Source organism: Oryx dammah, unplaced genomic scaffold (assembly GCF_014754425.2).
Source record: "Oryx dammah isolate SB20612 unplaced genomic scaffold, SCBI_Odam_1.1 HiC_scaffold_18, whole genome shotgun sequence".
Taxonomy (NCBI): domain Eukaryota; kingdom Metazoa; phylum Chordata; class Mammalia; order Artiodactyla; family Bovidae; genus Oryx; species Oryx dammah.
The window spans coordinates 62,518,570-62,538,148 of record NW_024070202.1 but is presented as its reverse complement, the minus strand read 5'-3'; the positions used below and the strand labels follow the sequence as shown (position 1 = coordinate 62,538,148).

Here is a 19,579-nt window from a genome sequence, read left to right as displayed (position 1 = left end):
AAGACATTTCCACGTAAAATGGAGAAGTAGTAGTGACTCAGTGCCTTATTTTCCCTTATCTTAAGGAAACGTTTGCTCTTGCTGAACTTGATGTTTGTACATATGAGTGCAAGAATTCTTCACCACTCAGCAATGACCAATGACCCAGGCTGACCAGCTGGCCTCATTAAATGAGATTCTTGGCTTTTGAGTACCACAGAAGCAAAGGGAATACGTTTTAGGAGGACTTGGGTTTCTTTAATTGGACATATGATTTTTATTTGTTTGGTGGACCAATGGAGAAAGAGAGACATTAGTGGCATTTTATGACTTGTTGAGACTAATTGAAAAATCTGAAGAATGAAGCTTTCTGTGAAGAGAGTGCTCTAATGGGAATGGATGTGATGATTATTTACCTAATTGAGCAATAATGACGGAGGTGCAGGCCACTTTTCCCGGGATTAATAAAGAACCCGGGAGTTGACAGTTTAGGCCATTAAGCTCAGCTAGTACTCAATCTTGGTGAAGGGCATGGTGCCAGAATTATATTAGTATTGTAAAATGAGCCCAAAACTTAGAGACACGAGAACTTACTTTTCTGAGAAATAATTTTACTTGGCAGTTAATCATCTGACATCAGTTTGGGCAATGCAAGTTCTCTCATTAAACTAACTTTCACATAAGGTCTTGAAATCTTATTCCATTTAGAGTGTTCTCAAGCATATGGTTGTTATAAAAGCAAAGTAGGACAGAGTGGAATCCTTAGTAATATCAAAAATAGTTTCCTGCACAACTGCAAGCAAACAAGCCATTATCACCTCCCTTGCTTTTAAAACAAAACAAATAACACAATGACACTGAGTTGAACTAGAAGCATCACAAACTCTGGAGATTCATGGCTGAAATTGTTACTCAGAGTGTCCCTACAGTAAAACCAAGCAACACTACTCCATAATCCCTAGTTAGAACTAAACATATCTTACATTATCAGAAATCTCAATCTTATAGAAATTGTGTTTGTATTCAATAGCCCCCTATCCAGTGCAACAAATGTTCATGTACTACTCACTTGCCAAGAAAAAGAGTTACTCAGCTTTCTGCTGCTGCTGCTAAGTCGCTTCAGTTGTGTCCGACTCTGTGCGACTCCATAGACGGCAGCCCAACAGGCTCCCCCACCCCTGGGATTCTCTAGGCAAGAACACTGGAATGGGTTGCCATTTCCTTCTCCGATGCATGAAAGTGAAAAGTGACAGTGAAGTCGCTCAGTCGTGTCCAACTCTTCCAGACCCCATGGACTGCAGCCTACCAGGCTCCTCCATCCATGGGATTTTCCAGGCAAGAGTACTGGAGTGAGGTGCCATCTCCTTCTCCGCTCAGCTTTCTAGGTGTTCACTATTCCTATAATTCTGCTCTGCATGGAAAAGTTCAAACACCAACTTAAAGCAAGTAGAAATGGTGCTTCAACTTTCTCTCTATGCAGAGTGAATCCTACACTGGTGGCCTTGCATTTTCAAGGTATTTGCAAATATGTTTTGTAAGCCAACATTTCCTTCTTTTTCTAGCAAACACTGAATATTTTGGAAGACTGTATAAAAAGGGATGAGAATAAAAACATGAATAAGGCACAGCCACCGTGGTACTGCAACCTAGCAGAGACCTTAGAATCAAGAGAGCTCTTTTAAAAAGAAAAATTGGGGTATAGTTGCTTTACAATATTACAATTTAGTTGCTTTACAATTACAACGAAGTGAATGAGCTATACATATACATGTATCCCCTCTGTCTTGGACCTCCCTCCCACCACCACCCCCAACGCCCCCCACCCCGACCCCACAATCAAGGTCATCACAGGACACCAAGCTGAGTTCCCTATGCTATATAGTAGGTTCCCACTAGCTATCTATTTTACATATACACATGGAATATTACTCAGCCATTAAAAGGAGTGAAATTGGGTCATTTGTAGACAGAGCTCTTTTGGAAACCTGTTGAGGGAGCAAAACTTCCAATCATATTCCTCCTTCCAGCATCTGGATTTCTAATCATTATCTTAATCTACATTGAAGAAGATGGTTAATGTGGCTCCATCTGCTCTGAGGCATCACCTCTCTAGCAACCTCTGCAGGAGCCTGCAGCCAGCCAATCAAGCAACAGCAGTAATAATGTAGTCATTTATTTAGTAGGAAGTTACCAAGCTTTTACCACATAATAAAACAATGTCAGGGTCCAGAGACATAAAGGTGAATTTTTAAAAAACCTCTATCTTCCCAAACTATAGTGTAATTGAAAAGAAATATTTAAAACGTTAATGTGTTACAGGTACTTCGATAGTAGGGTAGGGAGAAGCCCAGAAGAGGGAATCAGCCAATCTCAGTAGTCTTCGGGAAGAAGAACATGCATCATAAAGGAGCTAATCTTGAACTAAACTTTAAAAAGTTAAGAGATATCCTTCGGGTAGAGGTACATAAAGAACTTGCCAAGTCAAGGGACTGACATAAAGAAGAGGGCTGGCAGAGGAAAACGCTGGGGATGGTCAAGGAACAGTAACGTCTTCTCTCTTAACTACATCTTAAGTGCCTCACTTGATTAAACAGCACTTCCGCTCTTTCTGCAAACTAGCAGAAAGTACCCTACCAGCATCTATGGCAAGTCGGATGGACACTAACGAGCCTGTCCCCTTTCTGCTTCCACTTCTTGTGTTAAGTGAGTCACAGGAGTTTGTTCCCAATCAGTTTGTGCCAGTTGTACTCATTACTGAAATTATATAATTAACATAAACAACACTGGAGAGTTGTTGTTTCTGTGAAAATTAAGTTGGATATTTTGAAAAAACTTGACTTTTATTTTTACTGAGTCACTAAGAGAAGCTACAATAGAAGCAAGCCCAGGAAATGGAACTATAAAAGAATAAAGGAGGATTATAAAATTCCCTATGATGAGATTCTGCCTCAAATTGCTTTGCTGATATCTCAAGTTCTCACTCTAAAGAAACCAGGACTGGAAATCATGAAAGATGCATTATGGAGGCATTTTATGCACTAAAAAAGATGATTCATAAAATCAAAGTCTTGCCCCTATGTGAAAGATAAGACAAATGTACACGCAAGTTTTATGTTAAGATATTTTAAGGTGGTTTTTGGGGTGTGCTTTCTTTCTTTAACCAATGTTTTGACCATCAGACTGGTGTCACTATTAATGTACTGGTTGAAGGGGTTTCTCTTGTAGCATGAATTTAGGAGAGGATGAGAAAAGATCAAACTGAAGAAAGAGGCAGGAAGGCTCCAAAAGTCAAAATAGGGCATTTGGACTTTATTCTATAGATCAGGGAGTGGCAAACTATAGCCCACAGGTCAATCTCAGCCCAAACCCATTTTTATAAATAAAGTTTTATTGGGACATAGCCATGTCCATTGAGTTAGAGGAGTACCTATGGCTGCCTTCACACTACAATGGCAGAGCTAAAGAGTTGTTATAGAGATGGTGTGCAGGTATACAAGAAGGTTTAGGCTATGCCTACAGGAAAAGCAGGAAATCCTTCCTTCTTAGCAGTCACTTCTTTCAACAAAAGCCCTAGGCCACTGCAGGACCAAATGCCCTAGAGAACAAGGAAAGGCACAGAAATCAAAATCCCTCAACTCTTGGGGATGGAGGTATAAAATGGCTGGGCCAGGATATTAAACTCATACTAATTAGAAGTCTCCTACCACTAGGGAAAGACATTGAAAATCTCTCCCACACAAGACCCACCACTTTGATTTCCAGGGAGGAACTGGAATACTGAGAATGTCCCACCCCCAGGGCCCAGGTGTACAGGTCTATGTGAGACTGAGGCTTGGCCAGGAAAAAATAGAGCATTACAACTACCAGCTTAGTAAGCACTGAGCAGCAAATAGTAACAATGCTACAGGACCACAAATGCATCTGAAAGCCAAGAGCGGAGTATTAAAACCCTCCAATACCCCAACTCCCACGCTAATAGAGCACCCAAAAGGAATCTGAAGCCTCTAGGGACTGAGCATGTCCACAGCAACATCATTAACCATCAGGGAAATGCACATTGAAGTCATAATGAAAGGCCACAGTCTGGGCTTCCCCAGTGGCTCAGCGGGTAAAGAATCTGCCTGCAACGCAGGAGACACAGGAGATGCAGGTTCAATCTCTGGAGTAGGAAATGGCAACCCATTCCAGTATTCTTACCTGGAAAATCCCATAGACAGAGGAGCCTGGTGGGCTACAGTCCAAAGCATTGCAGAGTCAGACATGACTGAGCAACTGAGCAGAGCACAGTACACTCATGGTTGAGTAAATAAAACATATTGAGAATATCAAGTGGTACCAAGGACAAGGATGCAGAAGTACTTCTTATACTTTATTGGTAAGGAGCACTCTGGTGCAGCAACTCTGGAAAACAGTTGAGTAGTTTCTTATGAAAAGCTATACTTACCCTAGGGCCCAACAGTCTACTCCTGGGTATTTACCCTAAGAAAATGAAAACTTATGTTCACATAAAGTCTTATATAGGAATGTTCATAGCAGTTTTATTTGGGACAGCTGAAACCTGGAAGCAACCCAAATAGAATGAGCAACCCACATCTTCCTGTATTTGCAGGAAGCACCACCATCTACCCATTCCAGGACCCTAATATAGTGTTGACTCCTCCCTCTACCTCACTTTTAAAACACCAAAGTCCTCCTTATTTTACCTTCAAAATATATGTCATATCTGCATTTTCTTCTCTATTTTTGCTCCCATTTGACATACGCTAGGTACCAACGATGTCTTTCTTGAACTTCTGCACAGTTCCCTAACAAATATAAATGGCAGTTCCAGTATTGTGTGTTAGTCACTCAGTCATGTCTGAGTCTTTGCAATCCCATGGACTGTAGCCTGCCAGGCTTCTCTGTCCATGGAATTCTCTAGGCAAGAATACTGGAGTGGGTACCAATTCCCTCCTCCAGGAGATCTTCCTGACCCGGAGATTGAAATCGGCTCGCCTGCATTGCAGGCCAGTTCTTTACCATCTGAGCTACCAGGGAAGCCCAAATTCAGTATTGGACCCACCAAATGGATCTACCCCCTCCCCACACCCATGTAAAACACATGTTTGGATATATAAACATTTAATTTTTCCCCCAGTATATGGGGGGGAAAAAAGAAAGCTCCTTTAATTGGCACATAAGATCTTAAAAATCCTTGGTTCTTGACTCTCCAGGCCCATTTCTTGCCACTTTCAAGCACCTATTTTAGGCTTCAGCAACAACAAATAGATGTTGTTTCATATGCAAAAGCAATTGAGTTTCTCATCTCACTCTGTCTCACCTCCATAACTTCATTCATGCTGTCATCTGTGCCAGAGTTAACATCCTTCCCTCCCTCTTCCACTGACCTGTCCAAACCTTTAGGGTTCAGTTCAGGGGTTACCTCATTTTGACTTCTCCCTACAATACCCATTCTCCTGCTCCAACTGGGAACCCACTTTCATGTTTGTAAGAATCTGTCAAAGGAGCACTAGAGACTGCTGTGAGCCTGGTTTTGACTTTTCTGAGTATGACAGTTACCTAGAATTGTTCACAGAAGAGATTTTAAAAAGCAAGAGTAATACATAGAAGTGATTAAGCCTTTCAAATGTGCCCTTTGTTCCCAAGGTCCCATTAATTGCCATTTAGGGAAGGCTTATTTGCAATGTCCTCAATTACTTAGGCAACTAAATAGCATTTACCGATCAGATAGAGCAGCATTTGCTTAATAGCAAATAACAAATGCAGTGGCACAGTCCATTGATAGTCTCCTTCAAGAGATGGCCTTATTTAAGTTTGCACTCCAGAAGGAAATTGCTTTTTTTTTTTTTTTTTTACTGTAGTACATTATAATTGTTCACATAACCACTTAGATCTAGAGATTGGTTTTTTTTTTCCCTTAATTTTTTACAGAATTAAGTAATAAATAAACCAAAAGAGCATATCTAAGTAACTCCAGTGTCCATTCCACTCATTCGAATCTATTCCTGCCAGTAAAAGCTTCAAGAAATTCCTATCTGATCAAATCACAACCCCACAACTCTGAAGACCCTGCTCTCATCTGACCGTCTCAGCTAGAACATCTCTGACTACCCAGAATTGCTGTGAGATTTCTCTTCTCCAACTTTTTAGACAGTTTTGTGGTAGTTTCTATGTGCTTGCCAATGCTTCTAATTGTTGTTACCTATAGGGAAACAAAAAGGAAGAAACAGGCAGAACACTGATGTTCAATATAAAAATGCCAGTTGGGGACATGGCAAGGGGCAGGCAAGACCAGATTGTGGAAGGCTTTGATGCTAAACTCAGGGCTCAGACTTTATTAATGGTGAAGATTCAGATAAAGAAGGTTTTCAAGTCCTTGACAGAGTGTTATATACCATGTCTCAAGAACGTGGCCCTAAGTCAATGAATCCATCTTAAGTTCTAGTCCTACCCATTGATCAGCAGAAAATCCCTGAAGCACTGATTTGAGAATGATTCTGGATCACATAATTAATGAGAAATATCTGCATAGAGGTATGGGGAGAAGGAACTTCTAGACACACAGCATATTTTGCCATAGCTCTGGACATCTATACAACTTATATAGTCTGCAATTATAGAACTGAGCACAAAGTCTCTAACATTGGTCTCAGATTTTGGCCTCAATTCCTCAGTAGTTTAAAAAACTAAGTCAATTGATCATGCACTTGACTTTGTCCAAAGAGGAAAGAAGAAGAAAGCAGAGGAAGAGGACCACAATTCATGTAGGGTGGTAACAAGAAGTCCAAGTTGTAAAATGATGGGTGCAGAAAGGAAAATTTTGAAAGGCTTCATGGGAATAAATATTTGCCTTTTCTCAGTTTTGCCTTATATTGGTCCTCACACTGTCCTTGGGCAATGGCACCCCACTCCAGTACTCTTGCCTGGAAAATCCCATGGATGGAGGAGCCTGGTAGGCTGCAGTCCATGGGGTCGCTAAGAGTCGGGCACGACTGAGCGACTTCACTTTCACTTTTCACTTTCATGCATTGGAGGAGGAAATGGTGACCCACTTCAGTATTCTTGCCTGGAGAATCCCAGGGACAGAGGAGCCAAGTGGGCTGCCATCTATGGGGTCGCACAGAGTCGGACGTGACTGAAGCGACTTAGCAACAGCAGCAGCAAACATCTTTAAAACTCCTCTTCTATGACTTAAAAGGTCAACTCTGTGATAATATTTCTCATCAGTCATTACAAAAATCCTTCCTAAGTGGCTGCATCTGAGTGGCGACAGACTCTAATAATAAAATTTAACTCTTACCTTGCCTTACATTTTCTCTATTGAAAGTGAAAGTGAAAGTCACTGTCGTGTCTGACTCTTTGCGACCCCATGGACTACAGTCCATGGAATTCTCCAGGCAAGAATACTGGAGTGGGTAGCCTTTCCCTTCTCCAGGGTATCTTTCTGACCCAGGGATTGAACCCAGGTCTCCCCCATTGCAGGCAGATTACTTTACCAACTGAGCTATCAGGGAAGCCATTTGCCACCTAATAAATCAGAAAAAAAAAAAAAGGCTCCAGGAATTCATTTCTACTGTAGCATAGCTGCAAATTTGAAAGAGATTGAAATCAACCACTTTTATGTGTTTTTGTTAGATTCTTTCACAGGACTGGTTAACATCTTGACAGATATCATTTGGAGGTTCACTGGAGACTTCATGGCACCTGACCTGGTTTGCCGCGTGGTCCGCTATTTGCAGGTATGTAGCACCTTCCAAATATGATGAGGCAAACTGACACCAAAATTGCCTCTTGGATTCTTCATAAGGAAAATAGTATAAAACCCTGTACTTTGCTGCAACAAATTGCTCACTTCTTCATAGTTGAAAGGACAAGCAAAATTTATATTTTTCATGTTTTTTGTTTGTTAAAAATAATACATGTATAAAGAAAACATAAGTAAGCAATAATAAGAACATAAGCATTCCTAGTTCAAGCATTAGGTAAAATTTCCGGGTTATTATTCTTTTTGACATATTCTGGCTGTCTTAGTCCAAGGATGCTGATATAAAAATACCATGCTTACCTGGAGAATTCCATGGACTATATAGTCCATGGGGTCACAGAGTCAGACACGACTGAGCAACTTTCACAGAGTAGGTGGCTTATAAACAACAATTTATTTCTCACAGTTCTGGAGGCTGGAAGTCGAAAATTAGTGTACCAGCCTGGTCAGGTGACGGCCTTCCTCCAGACTGCAGACATCTCATTATTTCCTCACACATCATGACCAAATGGGATTTATTCCAGGTATGCAAGGCTGGTTCAACATTCAAAACTCAATTGATGTAATTCATAACATAAAAAGGTAAGAAAAGATTATATGATCCTATCAGTAGATACAGAAAAATCATTTGAGAAAATCCTATACCCACTCATGATAAAAACTCTCAGCAAACTATGTATAGAGAGAAACTTCCTCAACTTGACAACAAAAATCTATAAAAAAAAACCTACAAGTAACCTCAGGCTTAATGGTGAGAAGCTAGAAGCTTTCCTCTTGAGACTGGAAATAACACAAAGATGTCTCCTCTCACACTCATATTCAGCATCATGCTGGAAGTTCCAACTAATTCAAAATGACAAGAAAAAAAATAAAAGGTTACACAGATTGGTACAGAAAGATGAAATTAAAAACATCTGTGTTTACAAATAACTTTGTCTATATAAACAATAAAGTGAAAACCAGCAAGGTCACAGAATACAAGGTTAGGGGACGACAGAGGATGAGCTGGCTGGATGGCATCATCCACTCAATAGATATGAGTTTGAGTAGGCTCCAGGAGTTGGTGATGGACAGGGAAGCTTGGCGTGCTGCAGTCCATAGGGTTGCAAAGAGTAGGACACGACTGAGCAACTGAACTGAACTGAACATACAAAAGTTCAGATGTTTTTTCATATACCAGCAATCAACAATTTGAAGTTAAAATTTAAAACACAGTACCATTTACGTTAGCACCCAAAATATGAAATATTTAGGTATAAATATAACAAAATATGTGTAAGATCAATATGAAGAAAACTGGAAAAACTCTGAAAAAAAATCAAACAATATCTTGAAATGTATAGATATTCCATGTTCATAGATAGGAAGACTCACTATTATCAAGATGATAATTCTGCCAGTACAACTTATGAATTCAATGCAATTCCAATCAAAATCCCACCAGGTTATTTTATATACATGGACAAACTCTAAAGTTTAAGTAAAAAACATAGAACAGTCAATACAATATGGAAAAAGAAGAATATGGATGGAAGATTGACCCTATCTGATTTCAAGAATTACAAAATGCTCCAAAAATCAAAACAGCATGATACTGGAAAAGAATCAACAAATAGATCAATGGAGCAGAATAGACAGTGCAGAAAGAGATACACACAAAAAGTCTAATGGATCTTTAACAAAGGATCAAAGACAGTTCAATGGAGAAAGGATAGCCTACTCAAGAAATGCTGCTGGAGTCACTGGATATCCATTTGCAAAAAAAATAAGTAAGAATCCAATCACAGACTTCACCCCTTTCACAAGAACTAACTCAATATGGCTCACAGATTGGAATGAAATATGAAGTACTATAAAACTACTAGAAAATAACATAGGAGAAAATCAGGGGACTTTGGATATTTCTGTGATTTTTTTTAGATATAACATCAAAAGCACAATCCATGAAAGAAACAATTGAAAGTTGGGGTTTTATGAAAATTTAAAATTTATTCTCTGCAAAAGACACTGTCAAGAAACTGGAAAAATAGGGCACAGAATTGGGAAGAATATAAAAAACATATATTTGATAACGAAACAAAAGTGAAAGAAAGAAAGTGAAGTTGCTCAGTCGTGTCCAACTCTTTGCAACCCCATGGACTGTAGCCTACCAGGTTCCTCTGTCCATGGGATTCTCCAGGCAGGAATATTGGAGTGGGTTGCCATTTCCTTCTCCAGGAGATCTTCCTGACTCAGGGACTGAACCCAGGTGTCCCACATTGTAGGTAGACGCTTTACCGTCTGAGCCACCAGGGAAGTCAAAGAAACAAAGAAATCCTCAAATAACAATAAGAAAATAAACAACCCTCATCAAAGTGGTCAAAAGACCTGAACAGATACTTCACCAAAGAAGATCTACAGATGACAAGCAAGCATATAGAAAGAATTTCAACGTTCATAACTTAGGCATTAGGAAATTCCAAATTAAAACAATGAGATACCAGTACACACCTATTAGAATGGCTAAAACAATATTTTTTAAACTGACGATACCAAATGGGACTGAGAATATGTAGCTATAGGAAGTCTCATTCATCTTTTGTGGAAATGCAAAATGGTACACTTTAGAAGACAGTTCGGCAATTTCTTATAAACTTGAACATACTCTTACCATGAGATCTAGCAATTGTGCTCCTAGGTATTTGCTCAGTTGAGTTGACAACTTATATGCACATGAAAATCTGCACAAGAATGTTTATAGCAGTTTTATTCGCAATTGCAAGAAATTGAAAGCAAGATACTCCTCAGAAGCTGAATGGATAAATAAACCAAATGAGCTATCAAGCCATGAAAAGCCGTGGAGGAATCTTAAAAGCACATTGCTAACTGAAAGAAGCAAGTCTAAAAAGACTATGTTTGTGTGATTATAACTACATGACATTGGAAAAGGAAAAACCATGCAGACAGTAAAAAGATCAGTGGTTGCCAGGGATTTGCAGGGATTAAATAGATAAAGGCACAAGGGATTTTTAGGACAGTAAATCTCTTCTGTATAACATTGTAATAAAGGATACATGGCATTATGCATTTATCAAAACCCATGGAACTGTACAACACAAATAGTGAATCTCAATACAAGCCATGGACTTCAGTTAATCATAATGTATCAATATCAGTCTGTTAATTTTAAAAAATTGACCACACTAATGTAAGGTTTAATAAGAAGAGAAAGTATGTGTGTTGGGGGGGTGCGGGGTGGCTAATATGGGTACTCTTTGTCTTATCTGCTCAATTTTTTCTGTAAAACTAAAATTGTTCTAAAAGATAAAGTATATTGATTTTTTAAAGTCAGTCCAGAGATTCTACTTTAAATGAATCCAATCTGGCATTTTTCTAAATAAAAAAATTTAAGTTTTCTGCATTTAAGTCTCATTTTTCTACAAGATTTTTTTTTTTTTTTTTTTTTTTGGTTTCGTACTTCCTAGGTCATTTTTGTCAGAATTGAGGGTGGGATGGTGAGAATTTAGACATATGTCCTCAAGCTTCCATCTGTTCTCCAAATGGTATCCCATATGTTGTTGACGTGTAGAAATTTTATTGTTGACATTTATGAATTGACTATAATTGTACTTTAATTTCCTTCTTGACTCAAGTTAATTATAAGGGTGTTTAAATTTCCAAGTGGTATTTTTAAAAAAAATTCATGATACTAATTTCAGCTTTCATTGCTTGTTGTTTTAAATTTGTGAATTGTATAAATTTCACTTTTTGGAATATATTGAGGGTTTTTTTTCCTTGATAGCTTAGTTTATGATTAATTTTTGAAATCTGCTTAGATATTTTATAATAATGTATATCATTCTTAGAGTTTGTTTAATTATTTCTACCTATGTATTATTGTACTTGTTTCCTCTGTAGAACTTCAAACATTTTAGTTATATATATTTCAGTTCAGTTCAGTTCAGGCACTCAGTCATGTCCGACTCTTTGTGACCCCATGAATTGCAGCACATCAGGCCTCCCTGTCCATCACCAGCTCCCGGAGTTCATTCAAACTCATGTCCATCGAGTCTGTGATGCCATCCAGCCATCTCATCCTCTGTCATCCTCTTCTCCTCCTGCCCCCAATCCCTCCCAGCATCAGTCTTTTCCAATAAGTCAATTCTTTGCATGAGGTGGCCAAAGTACTGGAGTTTCAGGTTTAGCATCATTCCTTCCAAAGAACACCCAGGACTGATTTCCTTTAGGATGGACTGGTTGGATCTCCTTGCAGTCCAAGGGACTCTCAAGAGTCTTCTCCAACACCACAGTTCAAAAGCATCAATTCTTTGGTGCTCAGCTTTCTTCACAGTCCAACTCTCATATCCATACATGACCACTGGAAAAACTATAGCCTTGACTAGACAGACTTTTGTTGGCAAAGTAATATCTCTGCTTTTTAATATGCTGTCTAGGTTGGTCATAACTTTCCTTCCAAGGAGTAAGCGTCTTTTAATTTCATGACTGCAGTCACCATCTGCAGTGATTTGGGAGCCCTGCAAAATAAAGTCTGACACTGTTTCCACTGTTTCCCCATCTATTTCCCATGAAGTGATGGGACTGGATGCCATGATCTTCGTTTTCTGAATGTTGAGCTTTAAGCCAACGTTTTCACTCTCCTCTTTCACTTTCTTCAAGAGGCTTTTTAGTTCCTCTTCACTTTCTGCCATAAGGGTGGTGTCATCTGCATATCTGAGGTGATTGATATGTCTCCCGGCAATCTTGATTCCAGCTTGTGCTTCCTCCAGCCCAGTGTTATGCTATTGTTACATTTGGGCTTCCCTGGTGGCTCAGACCATAAAGTGTCTGCCTGCGATGTGGGAGACCCAGGTTCGATGTTACATTTAGGTTTACTGACATTCTATTGCCATTGTGGTATTGTATCTATTATAATATAAATGATCCCTTCAATCCATGTAGTACTAATTGCTTTGAATTTAATTTGTCTAATAGTACTATTGCAATGAATGCTTTCTTTTAGTTTTCAGTTGCTCATTATACCATTGGCCATCACTCTATTTTTAAATTTTGATAATCTTTTGGTTTTAGAAGTTTCTCTTCTAAATAGTATACAGTTGGATTTGGGGAAGAGTTGTGTAAACAATCCTTGTTTCGGTGGAGGAGCTCAAGCCATTCATTTTTATTTTGACAAATAGTGTTTTGTACTATTTCAATCATACCATTTTAATCTTTCTGTGTTAATTTTTTATTCACTCATTTTTTTCCCTTTCTATATATTTGGTTATAATTGTGGTAGGCTGAAAAATGGCCCCCAAAACGTTTCTAAATCCTAATACATAAAACCTATGTATGTTACCTTATATGGCAAAAAAGACTTTGCAAATGTGATTAAATTAATGATTTTGAAATGAGAAGACTATTCTGAATTATCTCAATAGTTATTACTATTGAGTCCAAAGGCAAACATACACATCCTTGTAAGAGGGAGGCAGAGGAAGATTTGACACACAGACAGAAGGGGCTCTGTAACCATGGGCTCAAAGATGGTGTGACCACAATTCAAAGAACTCTGGTAGCCACCTAAAGCTGGAAAAGACTAGGAAAGAATTCTCCCCCAGAGCCTCGAGAGGGAGAGTGGCCCTACCAACACCTTGATTTTGACCTAGTACAACTGATTCTGACTTCTGGTCTCCAAAAATATAAAAGAATAAATTTATGTTGGTTTAAGCCACAGTGTTTGTGGCAATTTGTTATGGTGGCCATAGGACTCTAATAAATCTTTTTTCTCTATTTCTATTTCACTCTATCATAGCTTATCTTTAAAGTGCAATACATCTCTATCAAAATAAAACCAACAAAAAAGATGTCTAAAATATCTAAACAGAAATTTGATGCGATTGCTTTCCTTCTACTTTCTGCCCTCATCCAACTCACCAAATTTTCTCTGAAATATTATGTAATTATATTCATAGCTATTTTAAACATTTTGTGTTTTTCTGACTCATTGCTTACTATGGCTTTCGTATTCTATCCCCTTTCCTCTTCTTGAGTACTTAATTTCAAAACAATTCTCAGTCAGCAGAAATGTTTCTTCAAGAAAGATTTTTTTTCAAAAGTAGGTGATGTTTTCCTTCTACTTATATGTATGAAAATTATTCTGTGCCTTGGTACAAAAATATTCACCAAGTTTTTGAATCATAATTTTTATTTCAATACTCATTAATCTTTTTGTTCTGTTTTCTGGCATTTATTTTTGTGGAGAGGAGGCATGACAATTTGAGGTGTATTTCTTTCAGATAATCTTTAACATTTTTTAAAAACAAAAATCCTATCTAGATGCTTGAAGATTCCTGGTTAAGTATTCTTTTTGACCATGTCTCAAAAGTAGATATCTTTTTATTAACTCTTCCTGCTTCTCTGGCCAGTCTGTTGTGACCTTTTCTCTTGCCCCGGGTCCTGAATTTGTGTGAGCCAGTCATCTCACTCAGCACAGTTGCAGATGGCACGATTCTCATGACTGCCTCATCACAACATTCTAACCCATGCAGTTCTCCCATTGAGAGTTCTCTTTCCCATCCTTCTCCTCAACTCACTGTGGCCAGCATTAACAATTTTGAATCCATGGATCCCACAAAGAAATCCCAGTTTTCTCTAAAGAGCTAGTTGTCTTATTTTTGTTGCTGTTGTAAAAACTGTATGCCGTTTTTCTCTCTGATCACTCATCAGCTTCTTAGCAAGATGAGAGTTTCTTCTTATATCCCTCAGGGAAGGCTTCAATCTCTGGTCAGTTTTCAGAACACCCTGTCCACGGCGCCTTCTGCAACACAGATGCTGGGATGTATGTGTGGCAGTGTTACAGAAATAAAAATATAAAGGATATCGATGTCGCTGATTATTTTTCTGAGGCAGGGAATTAACAAAATGGTACAAATTCAGACAAAGGTTATTAACAGATTCATGTTATCCCTATTTCATCTTAGAAGAAATTCAGACACTCACCCTTAGACTTCAGTCTTCGAGTTACTTTCTATTCACTATGAATTTGACCAAAAGTTTACAAAGTAGTGATATGGCTAGACTCCTGGTAGAAATGAGGCTCAAAGTTATTGGAAAATTTTCCATCTTGATAATCCTTTCAGATATATTTCATTTAATTACCTTTGGAGTATGCTCTTCACAGAAGAGATATTAACCTCTTAAATCAAAATGTTCTTCTCTGCAAAGTAAGCAAATACCACTGTACATGGGATAATTAAGGACATGGGTAAGCTTAATAAAAGAGGGTGGGAAGGCAGAAGAGGGGACCCAAAGGCTGACCCTAGTGGGCAGCTCTGGTGCAGAAGTGGATGAAGAAGGGGAGCTCTAAGAGTGTCAGCCCAGATGGTGATAAATGATTCAAAACAGCACCCAGGCTCCTTGAAGCCAGATTCCCTCCTATGATCTTTCAACAACTCATGTTGATAAAAGGCAAATGAACGTTTGTTTCTAATTATTCTGGAATGTCAACTGTAGCAGAGAAAATTCGTTTAGCTTTAAAAGTCAATTACAAACAAATGTACCGCGCAAATGTCAAGGGGGACTGATCCTTGGAGAAATGTGGAGTCTCCAAGAAGCCAAGCGAAAGAGTGAGCAAGTGAGAACTGGAGGCACTCTCACCTGCCACAGCCAGCAGTGCAAAGCCCAGCACCAAGAAGAGCCATCTTCCGCCTGGGCGGGAGTCAGGCGTTCCTGTCCATACTCCAGACCTCATCCAGCCCTTGGTTTGGTGCCTAGGTTTCTAAATACCACAAAATGCTCTTCTTTCCATGATGTGCATTTCCTCAACTTTATGAAACCACTCATCTCCTCTCATTTCTGTCTTCAGGTTGTGCTGCTCTATGCCTCTACCTATGTCCTGGTGTCCCTCAGCATAGACAGATACCATGCCATCGTCTACCCCATGAAGTTCCTGCAAGGAGGTGAGCAGGCTCAACCAAGTACTATCCTTGGGTGAGGGTTTTTGCTAATATTATCCTCTTAGTAATGGCTCTTTTCCTCCCCCTTTCTCCTCTTCTTCCCCTTCCTTCCCCACTTCTTGAGTCTGATTGTCGAAAAAGACGTAGAAAATAAACTTGGCTTCCTGGGAAAATGCTGACAGTGGGCCTGGACGGCCAAGAACTGTGAGGAAAGATGCTTTGCTGAGCCCACTCTGTGACCATTTCCCTTGACAATGATGCTTCCAGCTTTTTTGTTTTTTTTTTAAGAGTAGTGGTGACACACATAACTATCCAAACTAAGGAACACTCCCGCTTCAACTTGCTTATTTTCCAGAAAGAAGCATTTTGCCTTCCTTACCCCAAAACCATGGAAATAATTGGAAAAATGTTTCAAATTGATAATTGTCATGGAAATAAGGAAAACCCTCTTTGATCCAGAGATAGTGAAGAATCCCTGAAAGAAGGAAGCAGACGGGTCAGCGGGAAGGCTGAAGGCACACAACCCACAGTACACACAGATGATGCTACAGCAATGAGGCAGAGGTCCTCCTAAATAGATCATGGAAATGCCTGGAGCAAGATGGACTTGGGGAAACTGACAGGGTGATTCTTGGAGTACAATGAGGACCTTTTATCACAGTACATCTCCCTTCCTGCTGTCCTTCCCCTCCCCAGATGTGCAGCAAGGATGAACATCTCTGCTTCCAAGTAGTGGGGACACTGGATTTCAAGAGACAGGGTAGGGCCCTGGGGAGCAATGACACCTTGGAGGGGTGGTGGATACCTAGTCACAGGACTAATTGTCCATTGCTCTGCCCACAGGCAGAGGCCACTTAACATCTCTGACCTCCAAAAGCAAATAAGAGTCCAACGTACTTCACTTTTCCAAGCAGGCTGTGAAACTGATAAAATGAAGAACCTAACATGAAATCTTGTCTACAAAAATGAGGTGCAATCAAATGTCATGACAAGGTGTGACAAAAACCAAACTGTACAAAATAGATAATATGTTTAAAATACCATTCTGCAGAATTTACACCTAAGGAAACAAAATTAATAGAGCAGGCAGAATTTTAGAATAAATAGCAATAATGTCATTAGGTACTATTAAATATATCAGGCAGTACTGACACAGATACTTTGGATGGCAACATAGCAATACCTAATTAAAATGTAAAATGTGCAGCCCTTTGATATAGAAGTTCTACTTCTTGGTATCTTCTCTGGACAAATGCTGACATGTGTGCATATATACACATGTGTTGTGTATTGTAGCATTACTCAGAATATCAGGAATTCAATGCTCACCTTAGTGTCCCTCAATGAAGGAAATGGATAGCACCCTAGGTAGAAGTTTTAATAGCTTAGGTTCATTGATTGTGTACTATGTACTAGTCATGATTCTGAGTTCTTCGTATATGTTAAATACTTTAATCCTCACATCAGCTCTATGATATAGGTTCTATTACTATTTGCATCTTAGTCTGGGCAACTGCAATTCAAAGGGTTAAAGAAGTTTGCCCAAGATCACAGTTAGTAGTTGCAGGGGCAGGATTTGAACCCAGATGGTCTGGGTTCAGCTCAGGTGCACTCAAGTACTATATATCCTGTCTCTCAATGAAGAGGTAGGACAGCCATGGAGAAAGATACGCATCACCATGAAAATGTCTGCATCATATTTTCAGTAATAAAAACAATATACATGCAGTATGTATAAAGTATAATACAAAGAAAAACTCAAAACAACACTAGATATTGTGTGGAGAGAGAGAGAAGAGCAGGAAAGAATGCAAGAAATAGGGAGGCTTCAGAATAATAAACAATTGCCCACAAAAATGCACACCAACTAGTACTTACCTCTGGGGATGGGAGTTAGAATCTCCATAGTGACCACAGGGACTTACATGCCATTAGGTAATTTTTATACCAGCAACACATCAGTGTGATGTGAGACTAATTTTAAGATAAAATTGATATCTATCTCTAAGGCTTTTTGTAGGTTGCATGTAAGTGTGTATGTGAAGGGGTGCAATCTGCACTAAGCTTTCTGGACACTGTTATGGTCTAGTGATTATGACAGAGAAAGAAGTAGGGACGGAAATGGGGTAAGTGGGAGAGACATTTTACTATATGTGTATGCAGAAGTATGATACATTTACTCATCCATCTACTTATTAACACCCAGCAAGCTCTGGGGAGGATTGCAGACAATGTACAAAAAGACATCTATACCAGAGTATTTCAAGGTGAAGAAATTGGAAAAGAAAACATAAGTATAAGAAAATGTGTGAGGGGGTGTCCCAGGACATTTGCTAGAGGTAGAGGCTTTGGGATGCATAGCCAAGGGGGCAACATGGTGAGTTACATGTCTAACCATATTCATTAGCTAAAAAACAAATCAACTATTTAGGTTATGGAAAATACGACTGTTTCTGGGAGATACTGCCCAATATTATGGATTGGTCTCTAAATTACAGGAAAGACAGCAATGAATATTATAGTGCTCTTTAAAATATGGAAAGCAATTTATTCCCTCACCATAAAATTAATAGAGGCTTCATGTAGGGCACTTGGAAAATAATCACCTCTAATAACTCCAGGGAAAGATGCAAGCTTAGAAACAGAAATTAGCCACTTTCCCTTCCTCCGCCCAATTCCAACTGAAGTCATGGAAGAAGCATACAGATAGGAGGACACCTGCAGCCGGGAAGTAAGCCGAGGAAAGATGCCATCCAAAGACCAGAAACTTCAATGAATTCCCAGCACATGGGGATCAGATTAAACATAACATGGATGCCAAGCCCCTAGGAAAGCTGCATGGCCTGGCAGGAAGATGAAAAGATCCTCAGGGTTATAGGATGAGGTAGTCGGTGGCACAGGGTCGAGGGAACTATGTGCTAGAGCCTTCTTGGTGCTCCAGCTCGTTGGAATATAAGGGGTGAGGGGCGCGATTGAGAAGGCAGGCAGGAGATTCCCCACAGAGCAGCACAGAGAATGGGGCCACTGGAGGCCGGCAGGGACTCTCCTGTGCCTGAGTAAGCACATGGCCATGGCAACACAACCAAAGGAAGGAGAGCAGCAATGGGGAGTGCACACATTTTACCGAAGCTTTACTGCTTTTTACTTAAGTGGTAGTTTCCTTAGCCAGCAACTCCAGAGGAGTCATCGGTTTTAAAGCTCTTCAGTAAAATTAAATGTGAGAATATTTAGGAAAGCATCAACCAATAATGAAGAGAGAGATATAGTGCCAGATATTAAAATATACAACTCTGTTAATTATAACTGTTTACTACTTAAAGTCACTGATATCAAAGAGCTTTCCCGAGTTTTCAAGCAGGTGGAGGAGAGTCCCCACCCCTACTGGGTCTCTGGATACATGTACCTTCTTTGTAGGTGAAGATGGAGAAGCTGTGTACAGTTAGTAAAAGCAAGACCGGGAGCTGACTGTGGCTCAGATCATCAGCTCCTGATAGCAAAATTCAGGCTTTAAACTAAAGAAAGTGGGGAAAACCACTAGGCCAGTCAGGTATGACTTAAATCAAACCCCCTATGAATATACAGTGGAGTTGACAAATAGATTCAAGGGATTAGATCTAGTAAACAGAGTGCCTGAAGAACTATGGTCAGAGGTTCATAACATTGCACAGGAGGCAGAGAACAAAGCCATCTCAAGAAAAAGAAATGCAAGAAGCAAATGGGTTATCTGAGGAGGCTTTACAAATAGCTGAGGAAAGAAGAAAAGTGAAAAGCAAGGGAGAAAGGAATGATGGGAAGACCTAAAAAGACCTTATTATAATTCTACCCCAAGGTTCCTGCTTGTTCACTGTGCCAGTTACATCTGTTTTCTAAATCTTTCCAATAGCTCTTTTCAGAGTGCCAG

At 39.4% G+C, this 19,579-nt stretch overlaps 1 protein-coding gene across 1 annotated transcript in view; it reads left to right on the top strand.

The window, feature by feature from the left end:
- Positions 1–19,579, top strand: part of NPSR1 (neuropeptide S receptor 1) — a 154,403-nt gene that overhangs the window by 100,758 nt on the left and 34,066 nt on the right. The window contains 2 exon segments of the mRNA XM_040259876.1: positions 7,615–7,718; positions 15,588–15,681. Of these exon segments, the coding sequence (XP_040115810.1) occupies positions 7,615–7,718; positions 15,588–15,681 (198 nt within the window).